General features: G+C 51.9%; 1 protein-coding gene across 1 annotated transcript in view; it reads left to right on the top strand.

Moving 5' to 3' along the window:
- Positions 1-27,672, top strand: part of cux1a (cut-like homeobox 1a) — a 176,941-nt gene that overhangs the window by 88,546 nt on the left and 60,723 nt on the right. The window contains exons 5-9 of the mRNA XM_061247663.1: positions 3,552-3,630; positions 11,493-11,630; positions 14,420-14,543; positions 19,025-19,101; positions 19,771-19,837. Of these exons, the coding sequence (XP_061103647.1) occupies positions 3,552-3,630; positions 11,493-11,630; positions 14,420-14,543; positions 19,025-19,101; positions 19,771-19,837 (485 nt within the window). The remainder of the gene's footprint in view (positions 1-3,551; positions 3,631-11,492; positions 11,631-14,419; positions 14,544-19,024; positions 19,102-19,770; positions 19,838-27,672) is intronic.

Raw genomic sequence — 27,672 nt, 5'->3', positions numbered from 1 at the left:
CCTCCCCGGCGTCACGCGCATGGAGACCCGCTCCTATTTTAGGAGGCCCTGCGTCTGAAGTTCCTCGAAGAACGAGGCCGGTGCAGCGTCTCCCGTTCTTTTTCGGACATTGGCGCCCCGCCTCGGAGATGTTGTTCAGTAAGGGCCCGGGGCACCTCCCTCTTGGCGCGTGGAAAGGTGGCTTGCGTAATCGCACGTGTCGTTTTTGGGCATCGCCCTCTGTGGCCTTCTCCGGCCTGTCAGGTGGTCCGAGCAGAGCCCGATTCGCTGACTCATCCTGGCGCCCTTTCAGGATCCCCAAACCAGAAGGTTGGGGGGGGAGAGTACACTGCCGGGTCTGTAGGAAAAACAGAAACGTCTTGTTTCCCCGTCTCAACAGACGTTCATCAATGAAACTGAACTCGACGAGTGTAAAAGTATGTTATGTCACGCAAGATGAGAATTAATGCAGAATTAAATCTTAATACGTTTCTGAACACTGGATTCTGGGTGCGTACGTATATAAATTTGGGCCCTGGTTTTTTTGTTTGGGTCCTGGCCTTTGGGCGGTTTGGAAAACCCTGGTTTACAGCAGCTCTCGTCGAGCAGCCACTGTTTACTATTGGCATCAGGACTGTGTTGCTTTAAGCGCGTGCCGGGTGGGCCCTCTGGGAGAACGGGCTCCGGTCTGACGTGCCGTCCCCAGCGTTAGTCACTCTCCGCCGTCGCTCGCTCCCGTAGTTCCTGTGCGTTCCTCCTTCAAACGCCTGTCAGGTTTATTCTTCTTTTTTTTCATCTTCAAATGACTTCAGTCAGACGTGCATGTCACATTTCCACCGTAAGGAAAGCGACTGATCATTTTTCAGAGGGAAAAACCCCCAGGTGGCCCTTTAGAGCGCAATTAAACGAACGATAAAATGAAACGCGCTCTCTTTTTTTTTCGTGGTCTCAGACGAGATCAACGTTTTTTGGCCGATCTCCGCTCTGAAAGCTGGGACTTTAATAGCTCCATCTGCGAGGGGGAGCTTGGCCTTGCCTAGTTTGATCCAGATGTTTTCCGGCAAAAAAACATCTGAAAAGATTTAATTTCTTTCCCATAGGAATGAAAAGTGACTCTTACATATAGCCTATTTACAGTGGCAACTGCCCTTTTCCATAAATCAGTTATAACTGGGACCGGGCTGAAAATTTGAAGACTTAGAATTTTTATTTGATTTTCTGTTTTTTTTCCCCCTCTCTCTAACAGTAAATTTGTTAAAGGATTAGAACAGAAATTGGAAGCAGTTCACTTAAAGCAGCAGTGCTTTGTCTGGACTGTGGCATACAGGGGAATTGTGGTGTCACTGAATCACCTGATAATGGATTTCTTGTGTTGTAACTTTTTCAAGCGTGCTAGTTTATTTTCCTTCTTTTTTTTTCTTTTTCTTTTTTTCTTTTTCTTTTTTTCTTTTTTTACATACACAGGAAACCTCTTTTTTCTCTATTTGTCTGGCTGCAAGACTGTTTCCATGAGAGTGTATCCCAGAGTGTGTTGTCACAGACGGGCCCCGTCGCAGTGTTTGTGTCTGAGGCAGAGTCGCTCAGTGTTTATTGCAGAGCAGTCTGCGCCGGACTCGTAATGTGGGTCACTGTGATCGGACAAACACTGCCACCCCATGGGTGTGAATTGTAAATGAAACGGGGAGGTGTTACAGAAAACGCATATATACAGAACCCCGCCGTTGTGTTTTTCAAGGGGTCAACGGCACAGAAACTGTGATGCTCTGTGACCAGGATGGTGCCCTCTCTTCCTGTGCTCTGCCACCTTCCACACGCTTTTTGGCTTTGGTGCAGCGGTGTGCCCGTTGGTACGGTATATTCCGGCACGCCGTCATTTGCCCCCATTCCTCCCCCTCGGTGTGAGAGGAAAACTGAAGAGAACAGCAGTTTTCTCTGGTTCACTTGTCAAACTGCAGCTGAGTGTTCTGGATCTGCAGATGAAGTGACTAGCTTACAGACAGACATGCTGACATGATGTACTGTAGTACTTTAAAGCCTCTGGATGTGGGGTGTGTTTTCCGCAGCTCCTGTTATTTTGGGGTCTACAGCTATAGATGGGGTCCTGGTGATTTGGTTATAGAGCTGTAGGGGCCTGGTGTTTAGGGTATCGGGCGGTAGAGGCCTGGTGTTTAGGGTATAGGGCTGTAGAGGCCTGTTGTTTAGGGTATAGAGCTGTAGAGGCCTGGTGTTTAGGGTATAGCGCTGTAGGGACCTGGTGTTTAGGGTATAGGGCTGTAGAGGCCTGGTGTTTAGGGTGTAGTGTTGTAGGGGCCTGGTGTTTAGGGTATAGGGCTGTAGGGACCTGGTGTTTAGGGTATAGGGCTGTAGGGACCTGGTGTTTAGGGTGTAGTGTTGTAGGGGCCTGGTGTTTAGGGTATAGGGCTGTAGGGGCCTGGTGTTTAGGGTATAGGGCTGTAGAGGCCTGGTGTTTAGGGTATAGGGCTGTAGAGGCCTGGTGTTTAGGGTATAGGGCTGTAAAGGCCTGGTGTTTAGGGTGTAATGTTGTAAAGGCCTGGTGTTTAGGGTATAGGGCTGTAAAGGCCTGGTGTTTAGGGTGTAATGTTGTAAAGGCCTGGTGTTTAGGGTATAGGGCTGTAGAGGCCTGGTGCTTTGGGTATAGGGCTTGTAGGAGCCTGGTGTTTAGGGTGTTACATTACATCACATTACATGGCATGGCTCTTATCCAGAGCGACGTACAATGAAGTGCAAATCAAACACAAGTATGAGTGCTAAGAGGACCTGTGAGGACAGTACAGTTCCGAGTCCTAGTGTAAACATTACAGATAATCAGAACCCTTGCATACTTGCATACCACAGTTGGCAGCTAGAATACCCTGGATACAACAATACAACTGCCAATGAAAAACAAGAAGTAACAATATCTATACAATCTATACATAAATTGCATGTAGTGTTGTGGAGGGCTGTAAGGGCCTGGTGTTCAGGGCTGTGAGAAGCTGCCATGGTCAGCTCTTTCACTACTCAACAGTCCCAGACAGAATATTGTTCTTTCTTCCGTATTTCTGAAGGTAGAATAATCTGACACACAGCACATTCTGATAGTTTGCATGTCTGTGAGAAGTGGGCTGAAGGACATAATTCACCCTGTCTGGCTTTTCATACGGCTGTATCACTGAGCAAAACAACTTTTTCAGCATTTTTCTATTTGTTAAACAGTACCAGGGACAGCCAGTTCAAACCTCTGTCTGTAGTTCCGACCAGCAACTCCTCCTTAAAAACCGTATCATTCTTTTTTTGGAAGCAGAGAAGCCTTTTAGTTGGATTTGAATCAGACTGTCTCCAACAAATGCTTGCTTAACAAAGAGCCAACACAAAAAAAGATTACTGGTGAAAATCAGATGGTATAATTATCACCGCAATTTAATTGTTTTGTCGCGTTTTTTTTTTTCCCCCTCAGCAAGTACAACCGGGAAGTCTCCTCGCCTGTATCCCAAACTCCTCTGGGTAATTGTTGCCGTAAACGTCAGCCAAAAATCCTCTAACCCCCTCCCCCCCCTTCCCTCTGCCCGCAGATCGACGCCTTGAGTAAAAGAAGTAAGGAGTCGGAGGCGGCCTTCTTGAATGTGTACAAGAGATTAATCGATGTCCCAGGTAAGCACACCCGCCTCTGGTCGGCCATCTTGCGTCCGCGGTTCGACTGGAGCGGACGGACCGTAAACGCCGTATTTCACTTTTAAGAGACTTGCGGGGACCGCGGCTGACGGGGACCGGGCGGGAAACCTTAATGGCTTCTCCTGACGCGTTCGGGTTACGGTCTGCCTCGCTCTGGCCGAAGGCCCTGCTCATTGTTCTGCCTAAAACACGGAGGGAGGGAGGCGGAGGGGGAGGAGGGGGAGGAGGGGGGGCAGAGGGAGGCAGGGGGGACAGATAATTTAGAAACGGCGGGCTTGTCTTGACTGCTGGCTGAACCGGAGCGGGGACAGAGTAACGGCCTGGGAGGCCTCCAGACGGGCCGGTGTAGATTTGTAGCGGTCCCCCAGAGCGGGGGGTGGCAGACAGGGCTGCAGGGCCTGTTGGAGCAGGCCTGCCTGGGGAAGCACTTAGTACCGGAGTTAAATTACTGCTGCTGCGGTTTGGAGCTCCCAGCACTGCTATGCTAACGGGAGCAGTCTGCTACACACGGAGCCCAGAGCCTGCTGCAGACGCTGGGCCCAGAGCCTGCCAAAACGCATCAGCAGCACCTAGGGGCCTGCCTGCTGCTACTGCCGGATATTAGTGCCCTTCTGTGCGGCGTGTGTGTGTGTGTGTGTGTGTGTGTCCGTGTGTGCCTGTCTGTGTGTGAGTGTCTGTAAGTGTGTGTGTGTGTGTGTGTGTCTCTGTCTGTCTGTCTGTCTGTCTGTCTGTCTGTCTGTCTCTGTCTGTCTGTCTGTCTGTCTCTGTCTGTCTGTGAGTGTCTGTAAGCCTGTGTGTGTGTGTGTGTGTGTGTGTGTGTGTGTTTGTGTGTGTGTCTGTGTGTTCTTATCTGTGTGTATGTGTGTGTGCGTGCGCGTGCCTTTGTGTGTGTGTGTGTGTGTGTGTGTGTGTGTGTGTGTGTGCGCACGCGCACGTGCGTGCTGTGCCTGTCCCTTTGGAAGTCTGGGAATGTCTGTGTGCATTTATCTGTGTAATCTGCTGCCTGTCCTTTCTTGTCGGAGTGCCTATACCTGTCTGGGGGAGTGATGGTTGCGTGACTGATGGTGTTTCATATAGGCGTGCCTTCTGTGTGTTTGTGTAAGAGCCGTCTCCCTGCTTTTCCTATTTTCATACAAGACATTAGAGCACAATTACCAGGGTCACATTCTCCGTTCTCCTCTTATTTTCCCTGGCAGAGACAGACAGACACACACGTTGACAGACACCCTCATTCCCCTCAGCCTGGTGCCTGCGCTGTCACTGCCTCCTTTCCCATCGCCGGCTCGTTCTTTCACTCCTCGCTCTGACTCCCTCGCTCTCTGGCTCTCTGACTCCCTCGCTCTCTGGCTCTCTGGCTGGTTTCCCAGCCTCACCACATCCTCATCACGTGCTCCCAGCCCCTGCGGTGTGTGTCTCTGCCCCCCCCGAGGCGTCTCGCTGGGCTCGTGGCGCGGGCGCCGTGCCCTCCGCCGCCCCGCCCTGCGGCTCCGCTCGCTTCTGGAACCTTCCGACGCGGCGGCGACACCGGCGCCCCGCTCCGCTCGCCTCCTCGCTCCCCGTCTCACCCCCCCGGGACACGTCACCGCGCCCACGGCTCCCGCCGGTGTCTCCGCCGAATTTCCACCCAGCGGAGGCAGGGCGTACCTCAGCGGGAGCGAGCGCTCACTCAGCCGGGCGTAGCTCTGTCACACGTCCCCGTCTGGCGCCGACCCGGGTGGCTCCACGCTCCAGAACCTGTTTCTGTACCGAGCCGTGACGCGTTCCCCGCCCCGCGTCACTCGGGACACGCGTGTGCGCCCGACACGCCGAGCTGTGGGTGAGGGTGTAGGCTGAACGCTAGAGCGTGTTCCGCTGCAGATGGCAGAGGCGCGGCGGGCACGCAGACGTCAGCGGTGTGAAGCGAGGACTCTGAGAGAGACGGATCGGCCCCTCCGGGTGGGAAGGTCTCGAACGCGTCGCGTCTGCGTCTGCAGCACAAGCCCTCTTTGTGTCCGGGGGCCCGGCGCTAAGCAGGGATTTCCACCTGAGGACGCGCAAATCGGCGTGAAATTCCTGTGTGGCGCTGCGATAATCCCGCTCGTTTAGCGCGTGTGAGGGCCTGCAACACGCCGCTCAGCGGGGAGGCCCAATCGCGGCCCGGCTCTGAGTCACCCCCCGCCCCCCCGCTGCGTCGCCACGGCAGCACCGCTCTCAGCCCCCCGCTGACTGCTCCTCCTCCTCCTCCTGCTGTCTGTCGCAGACAGGAGCGCCCGCCTCATTCTCTCACTCACTCACTCTCACTCTCTCACTCTCTCACTCACACACTCACTCTCTCGCACTCTCACACACCCATTCAGTCTCATTCTCTCACTCACTCACTCACTCACTCAGTCTCTCATTCTCTTACACTCACACACTCACACTCACACACACTCTCACTCAGTCTCTCATTCTCTTACACTCACACACTCACACTCACACACACTCTCACTCAGTCTCTCATTCTCTTACACTCACACACACACTCACTCAGTCTCTCATTCTCTTACACTCGCACACTCACACTCACACACACTCTCACTCAGTCTCTCATTCTCACACACTCACACACTCACTCAGTCTCTCATTCTCACACACTCACTCACTCACTCACTCACTCACTCACTCACTCACTCACTCACTCAGTCTCTCATTCTCTTACACTCACACACTCACTCAGTCTCTCATTCTCTTACACTCACACACTCACACTCTCACACACACTCACTCAGTCTCATTCTCTTACTCACACACACTCACACTCTCACACTCTCACACACTCACACACTCACACACTCACACACTCACACTCTCACTCAGGTACCTCAGCGGGAGCGAGCGCTCAGTCAGCCGGGCGTAGCTCTGTCACACGTCCCCGTCTGGCGCCGACCCGGGTGGCTCCACGCTCCAGAACCTGTTTCTGTACCGAGCCGTGACGCGTTCCCCACCCCGCGTCACTCAGGACATTCTCTCTCTCACACACACACACACACACACACACACACACACACACACACACACACTCAGTCTCTCTCATTCTTTCACACTCACTCACACACCCGTTCAGTCTCTCTCTCACACAGACATATGCACACACATGTTCGCTCACTCAGTCTTTTTCAGTCACCTGCTGTCACTCACACGGTCTCTCACACTCTCACTCTACCATTCCTTCTGTCAGACACTCTTCTCTCGCTTAGTTCCCTCAGTCACTCCCTCTCACTCTCACTCCATCTCTCACCCTCACTCTCTCATGCTCTCCCTCACTCTTACCCTCTCTCTCCCTCTTTCTCTCATGTTCTCTCTCTCTTTCTCTCCCTCTCTCTCTGCCTCTCTCTGCCCCTCTCTCTTTGCCTCTCTCCCTTTCTCTTTCTCTCCCTCTCTCTCTCTCTCTCTCTCTCTCTCCCCCTCTCCCCCTCTCTCTCTCCCCCTCTCTCTCCCTCTCCCTCTCTCTCTCTCCCCCCCCTCTCTCTCTCTCTCTCTCTCTCTCTCCTGCTGTCACTCCGCTCCCCCCCTTGCTCCTGCATGTCCCGGCGGGGCTCTGGGGGCTAATGTAATCATATGATTACATAATTAACCCAGCTGTCTCATTAAAGAAAATCAACTGGAATTGGGGCATAATTAGTCATACGCCAATTAGTATGCTGATGACGGGAGAGGATGAGAGAGGGCCTGCTGTCGGCCCGGGGATGAGAGGGGACCGCCGCAGGGGCCCCTGGGGGGCCGCAGGGGCCCCTCTCCCCCACCGCGCTGCGGCTCCCCAACGGGAAAGACGGGCAGACTCTCCCCCCCCACCCAAGAGATCCCGCGCAGGGGGGAATGGGAAAAGAACATTTCTCCCCCCATTCTCAGAGGATCGGAGGGGGGGGGGCTTTCGGCTTTAACGGGGATTACCGTCCCAGTAGGGTATATAACCCAGTGGGGTTTGGGCAGAACCCTTCCATTTACCCCCCCCCCCCACCCCCCGCCTACCCCTACTCCCCTTCCCAAAATCCAGCCTCAGAACTATGACTAATACAGGATTTATTGCACATTTCAGTCTTTGTGCGGCGGGCTGATGCGGCGCATTGTGAGGCCCAGCCCAAACCGCCGCTCGTTGCTCTGGATTCGCCAGGCCATTCTGGGGAATTCCCGCCGTAAAATACGCCCATTGTCCCTCTGGCACATCTCCTCCAGAGCCCCGGCTCCTTTTAGTGATCCTCGCCCCGGCCAACTGGAGCAGGGCGCCCTGGAATCTCACCCGCAGGTAGTGAGGGAACCGAGCCAGCCAGCGTGTTCCCACCGTCTGCGGGCGCACCCGCGCCCCTACCCGCACCCCTACCCGCGCTCGTGGGGTTGGCTGCGTTTGGACCGTTCTCTCGTTTCAGCTTAAATTCACTTTTACTTTTGTTTTACATGCTGCCAGTGAACGTTTTTGTGCCCGGCTATGTTTCGTTGAAAAGGTTTTGTAGGTGACTAGGACAAGGATGTACCAGGCTTACATTATTTATATTATACATTATGCTTTTCATCCGAAGTGACTTACAGTTGATTAGACTAAGCAGGGGACAGTGCCCCCTAGAGCAATGTGAGGTTAAGGGCCTCGCACAAGGGCCCAACAGCTGCACAGATCTCGGTCTTGAACCACCGACCTTCCCAGGTGCCATTCAGGCACCTTGGCCACAAGGCAAAAGGCTGGCCCATATAGGCTATATCCGGGTAAAACCGGCCGTATTTGGGTTAACCTAGTCCATTTATGTCAATACATCTCAACCTAGATTTCCACTCCTCTAGATATCTGGATTTCAGGTCTTTCTCACTGGGATCCCTTTGAGCATAGAGGCCAGAATCCCGGGGAAAAGCGTTCAGCGTTCCCGGCGTTCCGGCTCCTCGCCCGCGCCCCGCCCTCCCAGGGCCTCCTCGGTCCGCTCGCCGCGGTCACGTGACCCGCAGCGCGTCTGTCGTCCTGCAGCCTCAGCAGAAACGGCGGGATGCAAATGGGAGCCGCTATACATAGCGCTACCGCCGCGCGGGGGCACAGCGGCAATTAGTCAGCCATGGCGGCCGGTAATATCTCAACCCGGGGAGGACCAGTCTTCCGTTTGTCTCACCGGAGAGCCGTTTCCTCTGCCCCCGGGGCGCCAGACCTCCGCCGCACTGCCTCACAGCGACGCTCTCCCCCCGCGGCCGGTTCAGCAGCACGGTCCTGCCAACCTTGGCTGTTCCCCGGCTACAGGGATACAGTGCGATCCCGCCATCACAGCAGTGGTTTCAGGGGCGCTCTGTAGGGAAGCGTGCACTTCTGCCACCTCCGCCAACTGTACATCTACGGTCTACTCCCTCATGTCATCGCATTATAAAGGACATGCCTTCCTGTCCTCAAAGTCTGTTGGAGCCTGTATCAGCTGTGCACAGTGAGCAGCTGGCGGTCCACTGTGTGAAGACAGGAGTGTGCGTTTCCGATTGTGGACGAATGTTGACGAATTGGTGCCCTGGCTGGGCTTTGAACCGGGCCCTAGGACCATCCTGGACCGGGAAGGTTGTTGGTTCAAGCCCCGGTGTAGCCACCATAAGATCCGCACATCTGTTGGGCCCTTGAGCAGGGCCCTTAACCCCACATTGCTCCAGGGGGGATTGTCTCCTGCTTAGTCTAATCAACTGTAAGTTGCTTTGGATAAAGGCGTCAGCCAAATAACATGTAATGTAAGGCGCTGGTATGCAAGCTGTTGATTCAGAAGTTATGTTTTGGAGGCACTGTTCCATTTAGATGTATAGACAGATCAAATAAGTGTTTTAATAAGCCTATAGCACAGTTAGACGTGGGCTGATAAACATGTTTTTTTTCACCATGTTACAAGGTGTTGAAGACACTGAAGACTTAAGATTTCCAGGCGACTCTCTGTATCTCTGCCAACTTGTTTCTTTCTCAGCGTGTCTAGGTTTTGAACTCACTGCCTGTTTTATTTTAATCTTCCACCAAGAGTTTTTTGTCTCATTTTTAAAGAATTCACCTGCATAACCTTATTAAATGATATTGAGAGGAATAAATGGCTCAGCAGCGCAGCACATGCTGTGTTGCAGCATCAACAGAGGTAAAGCAATGAGCTAGCTTCTGCTAACTAGCGATTCAAAATCTAATTTTGCTTCAGTTAAAATATGCTCTGTTGAAATGTTTTAGCCCTGCTAGGGTGAGCGGTACAACTCCTGGCTTCTCTTTCGTTGTTATATCGGCGTTCAGTCAGGTCTCATCTCAGTTTCGCTCAGTTTTTTGTGTGTAGTGTAAAGGCGTAAAGGATTTAGCCGCCCGGGTTTACACGTGCGTCATGCTGGGACGTTCTCTGCCGGCCCACGTTGAACGATTTCACCCAGGACCACCCGTTTCCTTGACTACGGAGAAAACCTCCCGCACAGCCCGCCAGGAGAGGTTTTCGGGTTTGGCAGTGGGAGACGGCTTTGTCTAAGCGCCCACAGGCAGCCTCAACATGCCCCTAGTATTATCACTCTCATCGGGCAATTAGTCAGACCTCTAAAGAGCGCTAATGGAACAGAAAGACCAGGGAGGTCTTCCCCCCAGACCGTCCAGTCCCCGCCCCCCGAAATAAGGCCTCAAAATGGCGTGGAGGTGCTGTTGGGTGACCCTGTCCGGGGGAGGTGGTAACAGACTAATGAATGTAGTCGCTCCGTTGACTTCGGCCCATTCAGCGCGAGGCCAAACTTTAACCCGGACCTTTCCGGAAACTACCGCTGCTTTAACCTGGAATGACCTCACCCATGGCCTTTTGTAGTGCTCGCAAAGTGTCCGAGCTCTGCTCACACTACGAGGTGCACACAGCCACCCAACTGTGTGTGCGCGCGAGGAGTGAGGAGCCTCGAGTGTAATCATGGTTTCATTGTGGCTTTATGGAAGGTTTATTGAGCCATATAACTTAAGGCCTCATAACCTGTATTTTGCTGGGTGTGTGGGAATCAGACATGGGTCAAGTACATAGTTGAAACGCTGTAATTTTTTAGATGGTCCTAGAATTTGAAAACACTCCTCCAGATCCATGAGAATTTTCCAAAGATATCTTTAGAAAGACAGATTTTTTTTGTCAGGGCAGATCGTTTTTTATTTTGAAAATTGACAGTAATCCGCAAAGAGTTAAGAGTGTTAAAGCGTTTCTTATTCTGTTACCCAGGTCTGGTGAGCATTTCTGAGACTGTCTGAGCCTCTGTTGAGCCTGTGTATTTTGCGTGTCTGAGCCTGTGTTTTAACCTGTGTCTGAGCCTGTGTGAGATTCTGTTGGGCAGCTGTTGAGCCTGTGTGTAAACTGTGCCATGTTGAGCCTGTGTGTGAACTGTGCCATGTTTAGCCTGTGTCTAACCTGTGCCATGTTTAGCCTGTGTTTAACCTGTGCCATGTTGAGCCTGTCTCTAACCTGCACCATGTTGAGCCTGTCTCTAACCTGTGCCATGTTGAGCCTGTGTCTAACCTGTGCCATGTTGAGCCTGTGTCTAACCTGTGCCATGTTGAGCCTGTGTCTGACCTGTGCCATGTTGAGCCTGTGTCTGACCTGTGCCATGTTGAGCCTGTGTCTGACCTGTGCCCCGTTGAGCCTGTGTCTGACCTGTGCCATGTTGAGCCTGTGTCTGACCTGTGCCATGTTGAGCCTGTGTCTGACCTGTGCCATGTTGAGCCTGTGTCTGACCTGTGCCATGTTGAGCCTGTGTCTGACCTGTGCCATGTTGAGCCTGTGTCTGACCTGTGCCATGTTGAGCCTGTGTCTGACCTGTGCCATGTTGAGCCTGTCTCTAACCTGCACCATGTTGAGCCTGTCTCTAACCTGCGCCCCGTTGCCCTGCAGACCCGGTCCCAGCCCTGGAGGTGGGTCAGCAGCTGCAGGTGAAGGTGCAGAGGATGCACGACATCGAGACGGAGAACCAGAAGCTCCGCGAGACGCTGGAGGAGTACAACAAGGAGTTCGCAGAGGTCAAGAACCACGGTGAGATACCTGCCCCACACCGCCCTGCCCCGCCCCACACAGTACTGCTTTCTCCCACAGCATACGACTACAGCCACGTGTCTGTCAGAAGACGGTGAAGTCACTACACAAGTTTCCCAGAACCGCAAAGCGGTCGGGCGTCATGAAAACGTTTGTTTTTCTGCAGAGTTTGAGAAAAGGACAGGGTTTCGGTTATGTCATAATCTTCACAAATCCACCGTACACCCTGTGAGTGGTTTGTGGCTATGATCTCAACGCTAGCCTTGGCCACATACAGTGCTGAGATTCCACCTTCTCTCGTGGGGTTCACTACACGTATACAGTGCTTAAAGGTAATACTCAATCAATCACCGGATCATCATACTCCATTATTACTCCATTAACTGCAGTACTTTAAGGTAATACTCTATTAGGTAACCTCTGGACCTCTCTAGAACGTGCGGAAGAAGGGTTGTGACTATCAGCGGTGTGGGTGAAACTCACAGTGACTGTACGTTTACGGCGGTGGCTGTGGTTGTGGAAAAGGCGGGTAATAAGCTATAAAAGCCGGTCAGTTTGACGGGGAGGTCAGCCCGGGACACGGGGTAGGGTTTCATTGCTATTGTAAGACGTGCCCCAGATCCTGTGTGAAAGGATGAGGCGGCCTTCTCTGAAGGCCTACAGTTGGGTTTTTAAATTGGAACCTGTGGAGTGTAACCTCCAGACCCCTCTTCCCTCCCCCCCCCTGCGTGGGAACCGGAGAGGTGGGGTGGAGGGGGGGTTAGGTTGGGTGGGGGGGGGGGCTCGGCCTGCCTTTGGAATTCCCCCGCCACTGCTCAATAGCGGCTATATTTTATTTAGCCATTGATTTTTACTTTTGTACCCCTCCCCCTCTCAACTCCCATGCCCCCTACTGCTGGCTGCCCACACACACACACACACACACACACACATGCGCGCACACACACACACGCACACACACATGTGCGTGTACCCATGCATGCATACATACATACACAGAAACGCACATGTGCATGCACGTACACTCACGCACGCACACACACACACACACACACACACACACACACACACACACACACTCGCTGCCCCGCCCCGCCCCAGAAGCCCCTCGCCTCCTCCCCAGCTGAGGCCATTGATCCCCCGCAACCTAAATGTTTAAAGTTCAATTTAATAGTTAAGGGGTAAAAGATCTCCAAAGGGACTCGTGGCCATTGATTATGTGTCAGGGCTGAAATGCTGCAGTTTAAATCACAGCAGAGGAGGGGAAACGCACTGAGGGGGAACTGAGAGCTCTCCGTCAAAAACACACACATCTCTCTTTCTCCTCCTCTCTCTCCCCCTCTCTTTCTCCCTCTTCTTTTATCCCTCTTTCCTTTTCTCTTCTTTTCTCCCCCTCCCTCTCCCTCTCTCCCCCTTTCCTCTCCCCTTCTCTCCCCATCCCTCTCCTTTTATTCCTCTGCTTTTCTTTTTCTTTTCCCTTCCTCTCTCCCCCTCTCCTTTTATCAATCTCTTCTTTTCTCTCCTGCCTTCAGCCCCTCTCCCCCTGTTCTCTCTCCCTGCCTTCTTGCTCTCTCTCTCTCCCTCTCTCTCTCCGAGCACAGTGCCTCGGAGCAGATTAGTGAGTCACTGGCAGCAGTAGCAGTGGTGGCTGCTGTACAGAAGTGGGAACAGAATGGAGCTGGCTGGGCCACTACAGTATAAAACCAGATTAAAGTGCAGCACCTCTGCCAGAACAGCACATGAAAACTGTTTTTTTTACATGATACCACCAGGTACCTCTGCCTGGTGCCTCTGTCTCTGATTGGACGGCCTGCTCAGATCAGCGCAGGTGACGTGATGAGGAATACTTGTAGAACAGTGTGCACAGTACACACGCAGTTATTCACACAGGAATGTTTGCACTGCTGCGCAGACGAATGACTCCTGCCTCATAACCGACACTGAGCTTGTTTGACAAGGAAGAAGTTTCTGCACTCGATGTTCTTTAGGAGTGTGTGCATTAGCAAGTCTGAGAGTAAACATTGTTCTTATGTCCTGGGGTGACGCGTAGCCTGCATGTTTTATCAGTCTGGGCCTGATAGCTCAGCAGTCTGCCCTCTGTGCTGCTGTCAGAGTGTCTAGGGTGTGCTCCTGACCCATTCACTCCAGGCCACTGGTTCCCAAACTAGGGCACTCAAACCCCTGGGAGTACTTTGGGCAGTTCCACAAGCTGTAATACTAGAAATGTTATCTTTTTTAATAATATTTTTTGTTTTATGTTGCTTATAAGTGCTCCTGCCGGTTTGTTTGTTTAAAATTAAGTGGTTTTGCACGTATAGCGTCACCACGGAACAGAAGGGAACATGGAATGTTCACCTTGCGCAAGGTAATTAGGTCTGCAGTGCTGCGGCTCTATAATAGAATCTACCGGAAGGGCTGTGTGCGGAGTATGAGTAGATCTGGTTAGGGCTACGCTTAGGGACAATTGATCAGAACTTAATTTAGCTTGCCTCTCTTTCTGTCTCTCTGTGTTTTTCTTTTTGTCTCTCGCTCTGTTCTTCACTTTCTCCATCTTCCTCTCTCTCCCTCTCCCTCTCTATTTCCCCCCTCTCTTTCTCTCTCTCTCTCTCACACACTCTCCCTCACACACTCTCCCTCAAATTGAAACTCAAAATACTTTATTATGAGATACACCAGTAAATATTTCCAAAGCGTATACACGCAGACATAGAAATGCGTTAATGAAATGTGTAAATGAAGCAGAATAGTTATCTCACACGCTCTCTCTGTCTCTCCCCTGCCTGGGACAGAGGTCACAATCAAAGCACTTAAGGAGAAGATTGGGGAGTACGAGGAATCCCTGAAGAGGCAGGCGGAGGACCTGGCCCAGGAGAAGGAGCAGCAGCTTCACAATGACTATGCAGAGAAGGAGAGGTGAGGGACGGCGCCCCCTCCAGGCCGGGCAGTGCCTCACACCCTATACTGACCCACACGAGGCACACAGCAGGACAACCGCTGGGGATGGGGCTGTCCCAGCTTATCCTCACTGCCGTGTCGGACACTTCACTTTTACGTTTAGGAAGTTGTTATTACTCCATTGTCATTCTTATAATGCTGCTTGCATTGAGTGTGTGTGAGTGTGCGAGTGTGCGAGTGTGCGAGTGTGCGAGTGTGCGAGTGTGCGAGTGTGCGAGTGTGCGAGTGTGCGAGTGCGCGAGTGCGCGAGTGCGCGTGTGTGAGAGAGCACGTTTTTTTCTACCCATGAACTCAACCAGATGATTTCACTAATTAGCTCTACCTCCTGGCTGAATAATTGTACTAATTAGCAAATCCAAAAGAACAAAATACTGGGGGGGGGGGGGGGGGGACTTTTGCTTTCCGAACCTGGATCCTACACCTCTGGCAACCTCTGAATCACGAACACAGTAACAGAACCATTAAGCATTACCAGGCCCTGCCTCCCACTGTGTTGTGTACAGAGCAGCAGCAGCAGCGTCCCCAGCAGGGCTCCCGGCACACGCGTCTGTGTGCCCGACTCCACCTACGCCTCCAGAAAGCATGTCACTTTGCCATCCGTCCGTCTGTCAACACAGGAACGCCGCGTCTTTCTATTACGCCAATTAAAGCCGCATTTTCTATCGGGGGCAGAAACCTGAGACACCTACCCGACTTCTCTGTTTTTTTTCTAAATGAAACAAAAGCGCGGCGGCAGGGTCGCACGCGATGGCCTGTCGGAGCCTTTCCGCAGCTGCCGGCTGGAAACTCTGCTTTTGTGTCGAGCTCTGACGGAGGGAGGGGAAAGGAGGGATTAGCTAAAACGACGTGAACGGGGTTCGGGCACGGAGTCGTAATGGATGTTATCCGGACACGCTGACGCTAAAGCCTGGTAATGCTGTGAAGATTAGGAAAAGGTTGCGCTACAGCAAGTGGCATTCCACAAGGAGTGCCGATCCCAAAAGTCAATAAAGTGCTCAATTATCTTAATAAAGAGAATTCAGATAGATCACTATTTCACCATTTATTGTAGGCCCGCCCTTATGAAAACGCTAACGTGTTTCTCCTCAAACGAGCCTTCGTCAGAGCATATGTTTTTATGTCTTGGATGTGTGACCTTCTTCTATTTTTGAGAGAGTTGAGCACCACAGTAATACCTTTTAATATCGCTATGTGTGTTTACAGGTGGTCATAATGTGGCTTGTGTGCCCAAGCCTTTATATTACCCCCCTGGCCTTGGTGTGTTGATTAGGAACGGTTAGGAACGGTCTGTGAACTGTGGAGCATTACTGGTTTAACCGCCCTTGTGCTCTTGAACACCTCTGTTAGCACACCTGAACATTGTTCTTTTATACCTTTTCAACCAATCAAAATGACTGCTATACTGTTGTTTTCAGCCCCTATTAAAATCTACTCAACTTTCTAAATTTCCTCAGCCAAAGCCAAAACCTCTTTTTTTTGGGTGGACCCACTCATATTGGGCTTGGGACTGAAAGGGTTAAATCCATATTGTTGGCATGACCCTTGACCCCCCCCCAACACACTCACGCACACGCAGACACACACACACACCCCCACACACACACAGACGCACACACACACCCAGCCTGCCTGGGTTACAGCATCCTGAACGAGTTCCCTCTCTCAGCCTCGGAACTGTCGCGTCATAATAATCACGGGATGACAGTCGAGGCCACGGGCAGCACTGTGAAGTCATGTTTCAGGCTGTCTGGTTGTTTTACGGAAATCCTGAAAGACAGCGGACCAAAACTAAACATCAGCGCTCGTGTAAGACACGGTTACCGAGAAACAGTGAGTGTTTGTGGGGTCTACTGGCGAGAGCGGCTGATGGCAGAAGCCAGCTCCTCCTGCCAAAAACAAAAAAAATCGAAAATAAGAAGCCAGTTCCCAGACTTTGTCCTCGGGGATCCCTCTGCACGCTGGTTTTCTTTACAGCCAATCTCTTGATCGAATAAGGCTGTTGAAAACATGTGTTTTAAGTTCTTTTGTAATTCTTAAAGTCATTAATTCGACGCAGGCTTCACTCGCTGACATTCGCTTTGCGTTTGAGGTCTTGATTTTCCGCAAATGGCGTACGTTCAGTGACCGGGTCTCCACGCTTTCTGCCGTTTTTAAACCCCGCTGGTTTCACCTGTCAGTCTATAATTGAATCAATTAGAAAAGGAATAATTTGCCCTGTAGCATATTAGAGAAGTTGAATGAATTAATTGTGACTGATTTAAAAGTCTCGGGTTTTGATTATGGGATATTTATTCTTCGTGGCGTGTAGTTATTTCGAACATAATATGGCTTAAGAGGGTAAATCATCCCTGGGTAGAAACTAGTCAAATGAAGAACAATTAGCAGCTCGTTAGAATCGCGCAGTTGTGATTGGAATAAAAACCGGCTTGCGTGCTGTAAGTGGGTCCTTCAGGGCTGGGTTTCAGAATCTCTGATCCATTACGCTCCAGAGCAGATGTGTCCGTGTCCGTGAGATGTTACTGTTCCGGAAAGTTTCCCCTGTTCTTCGTGGATTAGGACTGACCTTCCGTTTCCTTTCTTGTTTTTTAGAGCCTTTAGCTGTATTGGACAGTATAGTGTCGAGCAGGGATGGGCAACTCCTTGAGGGCCTGAGTGAAGGCAGGATTTTGCTGCCACCAGTTCCCCTGGCTCGATCAGCTGATTAGCCATACGCACCATGACCTTGTAAATTAGACCACAATAACATTCTACAAGACATTTATCAGCTGCTGTCTATGTCACGGAAGGTGGCTAAGAATGACAGATCGTGTAAATGATTGGGCTAATAAAATGGTGAAGAGCAGAAGTTGGTCTGAAATCCAGAAACGGCCCTCCTTGCCCATCCCTGGTGTAGAGAGGGAGAATGGAACCACCAACATTGCGGCTCGCAGTGAGCAAATGTATACCACTCTACAGGCCACCGAGACCCCCCCGCGACCGTTCGTTTTGACCATAGAGAGCACGTCCGCCCCTCCCGTGGCTTTGGGCTGGAGCTGCAGCTGCACCCAGCGATGCGGTGCGTGCCATGCCGGAGCGTGGGCACTCGTGTGGCAGGCCGAGCCTGGGCTTTCCTGGCAGCACGTTTAGCTCGGCCCTCTCTCTCTCTCTCTCTCTCTCTCTCTGGGCGGATGGGCCAAGCCTGGTGTCCATTGCCTCGGCGTGGCCGGTCTGGGCCCGAGCTGCCACTCGCTCTCCCTCCAGCCCAGGCCGGAGCTGCCACTCGCTCTCCCTCCAGTCCAGGACCCTCGTTAGCGCAATATGAAGCGGATCCACCCAAATCCCAAGGTGTTCTGGCTTTGGTTGAGAAAGTTGAGAGAATTTAGTAGGGTTTTAATAGGGGCTCAAAGCAACAGTAGAGCAGTCATTTCGGTTGGTTGAGAAGTTATAAGGTCGAGAGTGCCATTTCACGGCAGTTCCGCTGGAGTGCCATATGGCCCACCCGGGCCTGAAAGGGTTAAGAGCAGTCATGCGGCCGTCTGTTTTGGGCCGGCCGCCCGGCCGCCGTATAAACACTTAACTCAGGACCTGGCAGAGCGAGCCGACTATACGCCTGTCACTATTGTTTCAAAACAGTTCAGCTGCCACTGCACGTCCAATTACTCGTAATACTTTGAGAAAGAGACTTGAGTGCTTTGATGGGAATACTCCAGACTCTCCTGGGTAAAATCAACTTAAACGAGACGAGCGTCGAAAGTTTATTTTTCACCCTGTTTCCGTGTCGAAATTTTAATATTGGCTTCGGCGCGAGACGTAAACAACTTCTCGTGATGCGCTGTCTGAGATTATGTGAAATATCTGTTTTGGGAATGTAAGTCTGCCGTACTTCAGACTGCTGCGCTTTAACAGACATACTTATCAATAGCTTATCGGTACTGTCAGTGACTGCCACCAGGGCTTAATGATAAAACTCCTGTCTGAAAGAACCAGAGGGGACCCCTCGGTAGGCTATATCTACGCAAGTGCCTGTAACATCGGAAAAATAACTTAATTCATCCTAGATTTTTCTCAATGAACCCTGCCTAGTTGGCTTGTAAGTTGAACGGGTCCCCGCCTGTTGCCTTTATATAAAGCCTCTGTCATGCAGTTAATTATTTTAGGAACGGAAGGTAGTGCCACCTCTCGGGCCATCCTCTGCTTTGGGCTTTTGGCGGTTGAAGGCCCGTCGTGCGGCGTTATTAATAACCCAGATTGAGGAAGTCTCCGAAAAACCTGCCCTTAAAAGGCCCAGCTTCGTTAGCTAAAAATAAAACCCCTTCATTTTTAGGAGGAAAGGACGTTAAAGTGGAGTGCTCGTGCCGTAAACATTCCAGGCGAATGGAGCGACAGCGGTTCGAATGTCTGAGGAAGAAAAGCACTTTGTGGCTCTCGTTCCTGACTCCTCTCCTCTCCTCCCCCTCCAGAAAGCTGCAGGAGACCCAGGAGTCCATGGCCTCCAGGCTGGAGGAGGCCGAACGCAAGGCCCAGTCCTTACAGACAGGTACGACCCCTCGACCGCAGGCGCTCCTACACACACTTCCTCGTGCGTTACCGCCCCCCGTCCAGCAGGGGACGAACTCTCGACTGCTGGCTGTCCTATGGGGAACGTCCATCACAGACAGAGGGTGCGTGCCAATACTCGATGCCGCTCGAATGTATCCGCCCTGGTCCTCTCCGCCCGTCCCCAGATGAGCGGAGGAAAGGAGGATGCATTTTCTCGAGTATTGGGACGGCCTCCCATGTTAGCGGCGTCCCACCACCCAGCATTTCCCACACATACCCCTGTCCGTCTGTGTGTCCCTTTCCCACCACACGACCACCCCGCCAAACAAAAGAGGCCCCATCAGGCTGCACTTTCCCCCCGTGTTTCTCCACGCTCCCGGCCGGCCGCTGACTCATACGTCACTGTCACATCCAGTCAGCTCTCTGTCCCGCTGGCCGACACTGCCCTGTCAGCTCTCATTCTCTTAGTGTCGTAGTCATCCTTCCTCCAGCCCTCCACGAACGGGCCGGGACTCTGGAACAGAACCCGGGCCCAGACAGGGCGGCCCGTCTCGGCGAAAACAAGAGAACGAAAAAATAAAACCCAATATTTCATTTTCACCCCCTCAATCTCAATCCTGTTGACTCCTGTGTGAAATACATTTTTGTGGGCTTGTTTGTTTTTCAGCACTTGAAGCAACTCAGGCAGAGCTTTCCGAACTGAAGACCAAGTATGAAGAACAGTCGACGACAAAGTGAGTTTTGGCTTTTGCCCCTTTTCCCGCTGACGGGGCTTACGGGTGGTGGTGGGGTAAACGAGGCTGTGGTTAGTCTGCCGTGATTGGCCCTGAATCTGTGGAGGGTCAGATGACCATTAATCGCCGAACTCGTTCTGCAGTGGCTTTTCCCGCTCCTGATGCTTTCGGTCGATTTGCCCTGGTCCCCATTCTGGGAAGAGCAGGTTTCATGGCCTTTCCCTGCTTTGGGGAAATAGTTGGCAAGTGCCACCATGCAAAAACGAATGTCCTTATTGACATGCTAAGAAATGCCAGAAGGTAATGCCTTTAATCCCTCACTTTTACTGGTAGGTATGAGAAATGAGCTGTGTGTGAGAGGGTGCTAGCAGGTATAGTTGACGGGCCATTAGCGTTAGCACTGTGTGAGAGGGAACTGGCAGGTACAGTAGACAGGTCGTTAGCAGACTGGCAGGTACAGGAGACAGGTCGTTAGCAGGCTGGCAGGTACAGTAGACAGGTCGTTAGCAGACTGGCAGGTATAGTGGACAGGTTGTTAGAGGGGACTGGCAGGTACAGTAGACAGGTCGTTAGCAGACTGGCAGGTATAGTAGACAAGTTGTTAGAGGGGACTGGCAGGTACAGTAGACAGGTCGTTAGAGGGGACTGGCAGGTACTGTAGACAGGTCGTTAGCAGACTGGCAGGTACAGTAGACCGGTCGTTAGCAGACTGGCAGGTACAGTAGACAGGTCGTTAGAGGGGACAGGCTGGTACAGTAGACGGACCGTTAGCGGTTAGCATGGCAGGTACAGTAGACAGGTTGTTAGAGGGGACGGGCTGGTACAGTAGACGGACCGTTAGCGGTTAGCATGGCAGGTACAGTAGACAGGTTGTTAGAGGGAACGGGCTGGTACAGTAGACAGGTTGTTAGAGGGGACTGGCAGGTATAGTAGATGGGCCGTTAGCGGTTAGCATGGCAGGTAAAGTAGACGGGCCGTTAGCGGTTAGCATGGCAGGTACAGTAGACGGGCCGTTAGCATGGCTGGTACAGTAGACGGGCCGTTAGCGGTTAGCATGGCAGGTACAGTAGACGGGCCGTTAGCATGGCTGGTACAGTAGACGGGCCGTTAGCGGTTAGCATGGCAGGTACGCGCGGTGGCAGGGCCCGTGTGGCTCTCCTCTCCCCCTGTGGTCGGGCGCGGGCTGAGCTGTCACACAGGAATGCCGCCTGTTGCTGGGGCTGTGCCCCCGGGCTATTTCGGTGCGTTACCACCCAGCTCTTGGAAGCCGCTTAATTATAGCTGCAGCAGCCCAGCGACAGGCGCCGGTGCCAGGCCCGTGCTCACAGGCTGCTCCCCAGGAGTCCCTGTGCCACGGACACGCCACGGCTCACCCACCGCTCCACCCCGCCCTGCTCCTTCAGGCTCTGCCTCCAGGGGTGTAGTTCGCTTATAGACTGGTGACTAAGGTGCTTGACTGGGACCTGGAAGTTTGGTGGTTGGAGCCCCAGTGTAGCCACAATAAGGTCTGTGCTGCTGTTTGGCGCTTGAGCAGGGCCCTTAACCCCAAATTGCTCCGGGGGAGGGGGGGGGGGATTGTCCCCTGCTTAGTCTAATCAACTGTAAGTCGCTTTGGATGAAACAAAAATTGTCAGCTGAATATCTAATGTAATGTGGGGGCCCCCCCATACTTTGGGGCCTGAGAGTAGAATCGTCACCACCTTTGACCCCGCTAGCGACGGCCCCGTCTACCTGAGACCTGACGGTTTGCCCTTTGGGGTCGTTCCTGGTGCACGTTCAGCCGCCATTTTGTTGAAGCTTTCTCTTAGCCCCCAGCTTCAGCTTCACCGCTGCAGGCTAATGGAGCAGGTGCAGGCTCTCTAACTCACACGCCTGGAAGAACAGCTGAATCTGTGCCGTTCGCTCGCGCTGGAAGTGTTTTCCGGGACATTTTGACAGGTAGATGTGCGCGCGAGTCAGACTCCTGTCAGTCACCGCGGTAACAAAAGCTAGAATTCAAATAAAAATAATAAAATAAAAATAATCGCCCGAGACTGCGGAACTCCGAGAGAGAGAAGACGCAGAAAGTGGTCCTTTGATGATTTTTCGACGGATAAAAAAAACAGCTTTGCTGGTGTAATCGGGCCGTTTTGGCGGGGGAACGGGGGGAGGCTGGCGGAGCCCCCGTGCCCACGCGGTTCCTCCCAGACTGGGCGTCTGACGCGGGGAGCGCCTCCGTGTGTGTTCCTGCGTGCCCCGCATACCGAGGATCACTCGGCACGCTCCGCGTCTCCTGTCTGCCACAGCTGTCAGATTAAAGCAGAGGAGGCAGCTATGCACACACACACACACACACACACACACTCAGCCCTCCCTCATACACACACCCCCCTCCCTTACACACTAACACACACTCACACACACACACATACCCCCCTCCCCTCCCCTCCCTCACACACACACACCCCCCTCCCTCACACACACACAGACACACGCATGGCGTGCCCGCTGATGTTCCTCACAGCTTCACAGCCGCTCTGCCGCCCGAACAGACGCTCCTCACGTTGCATTCCTGAGCGGCTCCCGCCGGCGAGGCTAATCCCGCGCCGCTGAGACGCGTTCAGAGATCGATCTCCCCGCCGAGGCCTACCCCACTCCTGCGTCAGCCTGGGAGGCTCCTGTGGGCCGCCTCGTGCTGCTCTCTTCCACAACAGCCCTCCTCGAATCTGGACCTGGTTTTCTTTTTCTCCCTGGTTATTAGCTGAACAATTAATGCTCCCAGGTAAAAGGAGGTTGGGAAACCAGCAGTTCGTAGTCCTCGTGGACTGTGATTTGACAGTCCCTGTCCTGTTCTAGAATCATCTCCAAATTGTGATGCGTCACTTGCTTGAAGGGTATTGGCCGCTGGTTCTCTTACTCATTTGCCGTCCGCATGGGCCATGCCGGCAGGGGCAGCTGTCCGCCCGATTACCGCCGTCCCGCGTCTTCTGGGGCGTCTAGCGGGGCCTGGTGTGGAGAGTGCCCGCTGTCAGCCGCGGTCATCCATCCTGAGGGGCCTGGCTGCTGGGAGGAGCCAGACGCACAGTGGGGTTTCCTCAGGCTCCACTCTCATTAATACGGTTTCTGAACCCTCCGTGCCACGTGTGCCGCCATTTTGTTTCACCCGGTCTGAGTCTGAGAGCAGCAGGATTCAGTAAATCATACATTTTCCCTTAACATTGTTTTATTTGTATTATTTTTTTTATTTTTTTTTGTTTTGGCCAGTAAGGTCTCATTGAGATGTAGTTTATCTTCTTCCAGAGAGTCCTGATCAGGATGGCAGCAATAGTCTAAAAGTTTCACTCTTGAAAAAGGGGAAGAAATAAATGAACAATGTCCCATGGTATATAAAGTACTAATAAAGATTATAATACAATTAAACGGAGAGGGAGAGAGGGGGATTTGAAGGTCCATCGCGATGATATGATATGATATTATATCGAAGGAAGGGTACGAAAAGCATCACCAGGTTTCCTTCAGGTTTCACATTTTTTCTAATGTCTCCAAAGTCACCGCAGCTGCACTAACCAAACGGCATAGCATTAGCGAACCGACGCCAACCGAAACCAGGAGCCGAGTTCTATTTAGATTTTATTTAACCTTTATTTAACCAGGAAGTCCCATTGAGTGACAGTATCTCTCTTCATATCTCGATGAAATGGCGTCAGAATTCTTCTCATACATCTCTGTCTGCGCTCTCCCTGTTAGTTCTGTCAGCAGACTCACCTTTGATGGGCCTACTGGGTTATTGGCAGCATTGTTTATGAGCCTCAGCTTGCTGCAAAGATCTTTTTGTTTTGGAGTTCAGACCACACAGTCTGCCACCGCAGTGCTCGCACGCCCCCGCCCCCGGCCCACCCCGTCGCCCCTCGGTGGACCCCTCTCCTTTGATCCTTCATCACTCGTTCCAAAAGCCGCATTAAAGAAAAAAAAAGCGGGAAAAAAAACCAAAACTTTTCAGAGGTACAGTGCCATGAAACCCGAACCGCCTTTGCGTTTGATTTCATTGTGACTGAGAAAACAAGCATATCTACAGTACAGGGGGAAGAAATAGAATAGGAGGAATGTTGCTGCTCGTTCGGATGATTATTCTGTGTTTGGGTGGCAAGAAGCCAGTTGTTTACCGAGCGGCCATTTTTAGAGAGCTGAAGCAGGCTGTGCTCTGCGTTTCGACACGGCTGAATATCCTCCGTTTCGTCGTCTTTCGAACGTCCCCCACTGTGGCGGTGTGAGGACGCAGCTCTGCCGAAATGCAGCTTTCACGCCACTACTCGTGCTCCAGTGTCCCCCCTTGTTCAGTGTTGTTCAGTGTCCCCACTTGTTCAGTGTTGTTCAGTGTCCCCCCTTGTTCAGTGTTGTTCAGTGTCCCCACTTGTTCAGTGTTGTTCAGTGTCCCCCCTTGTTCAGTGTTGTTCAGTGTCCCCACTTGTTCAGTGTTGTTCAGTGTCCCCACTTGTTCAGTGTTGTTCAGTGTCCCCACTTGTTCAGTGTTGTTCAGTGTCCCCACTTGTTCAGTGTTGTTCAGTGTCCCCACTTGTTCAGTGTTGTTCAGTGTCCCCCCCCTTGTTCAGTGTTGTTCAGTGTCCCCACTTGATCAGTGTTGTTCAGTGTCCCCACTTGTTCAGTGTTGTTCAGTGTCCCCACTTGTTCAGTGTTGTTCAGTGTCCCCCCTTGTTCAGTGTTGTTCAGTGTCCCCCCCTTGTTCAGTGTTGTTCAGTGTCCCCACTTCTTCGGTGTTCACACTTTTCCTTCTGAATTAAGCCCCGTCCACACCAAGAACTGTAACTATTACTTTAGCTATGGAGATGACAATGTGGTGAACGATAACTTTCTGTAAATTGGTTAAGTCTGCTGCCATTTTGTATGTGATGCCCTGTAAATTCGGATGGATTTTGATTGTCGATGTTTTATCGTTCATGTAGCTGAAAATACTTGCTCTGAAAGTGATCGTCACAGTCTTCATTGTTATAGTATCCACTTGAGTTTGAGCCAATAACCAGTTAGCTTTATAGATATAGTTATTGGTGTGGACGTGCTTTTACAGTGGAAACCTTGACTGTGTATTTACCAAGGGAAGGTTTTGTGTGTACATTGCATGGAGCAAACATCCCTTTACATTCTGGTATTAGGCACGTTTAGCAGGGGCTCAACATGTTCACTGTTGTGTATGAAGGCTTGAGCATCTGCCCACTCTGTACACTTGGAACTTGGATTCTCTCTCTGCTATCATACCAAACTTAATCAGAAATGCATTGTACTTGGATAGGCTGTATCCAAATGAATACTTGCTGTGTCCATACAAAATACTTGCTGTGTTTGTACAAATACGCGCTGTGTCTGTACAGATTCTGTACATGCGTGTCCATACAATGAAATGTTTTTTTCGGCACGTTTCCCCTTCCATTTCTAGCAGGAATAAATTGCCGTTGCGTGTTAGCAATTTGACCCATTATATTAGATTATAAAAATGGTTAAAAGGGTTTTAAATGCCTCGGCACCATGGAGTGGTTCCCAGACGAGAATCAGGCCCTCCTTAGTTCTGGGAGACAGTTAATCAGTGGGGGCTCGCTAATAATTTTTGGCCACCAAGCATGGGGAATGTGATGCTGTTAGGAAATGGAAGCTGTGACTGCCATTTTGGGCACAAATTGAATTTGTACCTCCGATCATTCATGTGAACGATCCTCCTACAGGACGAAAATTCAATTGGACTCGTCTTCAACGGGCCGGTCTGGGGGAGCCGGGGGAACAGTGGTCCGTTTTTACACAGCGGTGACCCGAGTTAGCGATTTCTGTTCAAATTAGATTTGCGGCCATTTTAAACGTGTTACCCCTTCATTCGATAAACACGAAGGCGCAGGAATCCAATAAGGGGAGAGGGGCTGGTTAATTGACTTTCGCCTCTGTGGGAACCCCCTCCTGTTGATCTTATCTGGGGCTCTCTGAGGCAGCGCGAGAGGCTGATGCAGCCAGACTGTGTCCCAGTGGCAGGGGGGCAGTGGAGCTGCCAAGAGAGGAAGAGACGGAGGGAAGAAGAGAAAGAGGGGAGGGAAAATGGATGGAGTGGGAGTGGAAGGGTGCGTGTTGAGGCTGTGTGGACATTAATAAGCCATTATGAAACCGTGTGCCACTCTCACATATGCATGCACACACACACACACACGCACACGCGTGCACATACGCACCCACACACAGGCACACTCTCTCGAACACACACACACTCTCTCACACATACACACACACACACACACACACACAGACACACACACACTTTCTCAGACTTTCTCAAACACACATACAATTTCACTCACTCACTCACTCACTCTCTCTCATACACGCACACACTCTCACACACACCCTCTCCACTCAGACAGAGTGCCTTGTACCTCATCAATGGATCCTTGTTCTGTCTCTGAGGGCTAATTATGTCTCAGCAGAAAATGAGTCTTGGAAAACATTCCACCTCCCGATGCCAGCTACCCCAACACGGCTTCCAGTGGACCTGGGGCGCCCACTGAACCGCAGGGCACACAGCCTCTGCACTCCTCATCTCTCCCTCTATCCCTCCATCTCTCCCTGCACTATCTCTCATCTCTCCCTGCTCTATGCCTCCATCTCTCCCTCCTCTATCCAGCCATCTCCCTCCTCTATCCCTCCGTCTCTTCCTCTCTCTATCCCTCCATCTCTCCCTCCTCTATCCAGCCATCTCTCCCAGCTCTATCCCTCCATCTCTCCCTCCCCCACACCCTCTGCCCTCTGCCCTACTCTCTCCTCTCTCTATCCCTCCATCTCTCCCTCCTCTATCCCTCCATCTGTCCCTCCCCCACACCCTCTCTCCCCCTTCATTCTCTCTCTCTCTCTCTCTCTCTCTCTCTGCACTAACCATTTATCCCTCCTCCCATCTCCTCCAGTACCCTTGCAGTGTACAGTAAACAATGTTCCGGCATGTTCCGGGCTGTTTATTGTCATTTGTAGCTTTAAGCAGGCGAAGCCGGGAGCAGCTTCTAGCGGCAGCGCTGCTGCGGTCCCCGGCGTAATGAAAGGTGGCATATGGTCAATTTAAACAAGAGCCCGCTTCCCTGGGCCTGGTACCAAGGCGACGAGACCCCCTCGCAATCAGTCTTCGGTCAGCTTTGATTTCAGCACAGATCCTTACTCTGTGAGAGCAGGCCGGCGGAGACCTGCAAGCTGATTGTGTGCGAGTGTGTGCGAGTGTGTGCGAGTGTGTGCGAGTGTGTGCGAGTGTGTGCGAGTGTGTGCGAGTGTGTGCGAGTGCGTGCGAGTGCGTGCGAGTGCGTGCGAGTGTGCGCGAGTGCGTGCGAGTGCGTGCGAGTGTGCGCGCGTGTGCGCGCGTGCGTGAGTGTGCGCGAGTGTGCGTGAGAGTGCGTGAGAGTGCGTGAGAGTGCGTGAGAGTGCGTGAGAGTGCGTGAGTGTGCGTGAGAGTGCGTGAGTGTGCGTGAGTGTGCGTGAGAGTGCGTATTGGGGGGGGGGTGTAAGTGGGGGTTGGCTAAAATGTAACAAATATAATTTTTCTCTATACAGTACATAAGAGATCATCTATGTTGGAACGATCTTTATGAAGTTTGCATTATGTGCTCATAAAAGGCTTTAGTGTGAAATCGTGATAAGGCCACCCCCATTTAGAGGATTGGGAGCAGATGGGAACGTCATTTGGGAATCTTTGGGAGGGCTCGCGTCGGTTTTCTAGCCGACAAGATTTTCGGCAGAAGGATTTGTGTGTTTTACTTTGATTCCTTAAGTCCAAGCATCTGATTAAGCAGCAAAAGACTCCTGTGTTTTCAGAAAATAAACAGATG

Source organism: Conger conger, chromosome 7 (assembly GCF_963514075.1).
Source record: "Conger conger chromosome 7, fConCon1.1, whole genome shotgun sequence".
Lineage (NCBI taxonomy): Eukaryota > Metazoa > Chordata > Actinopteri > Anguilliformes > Congridae > Conger > Conger conger.
This window is presented reverse-complemented; position numbering and strand designations above follow the sequence as displayed.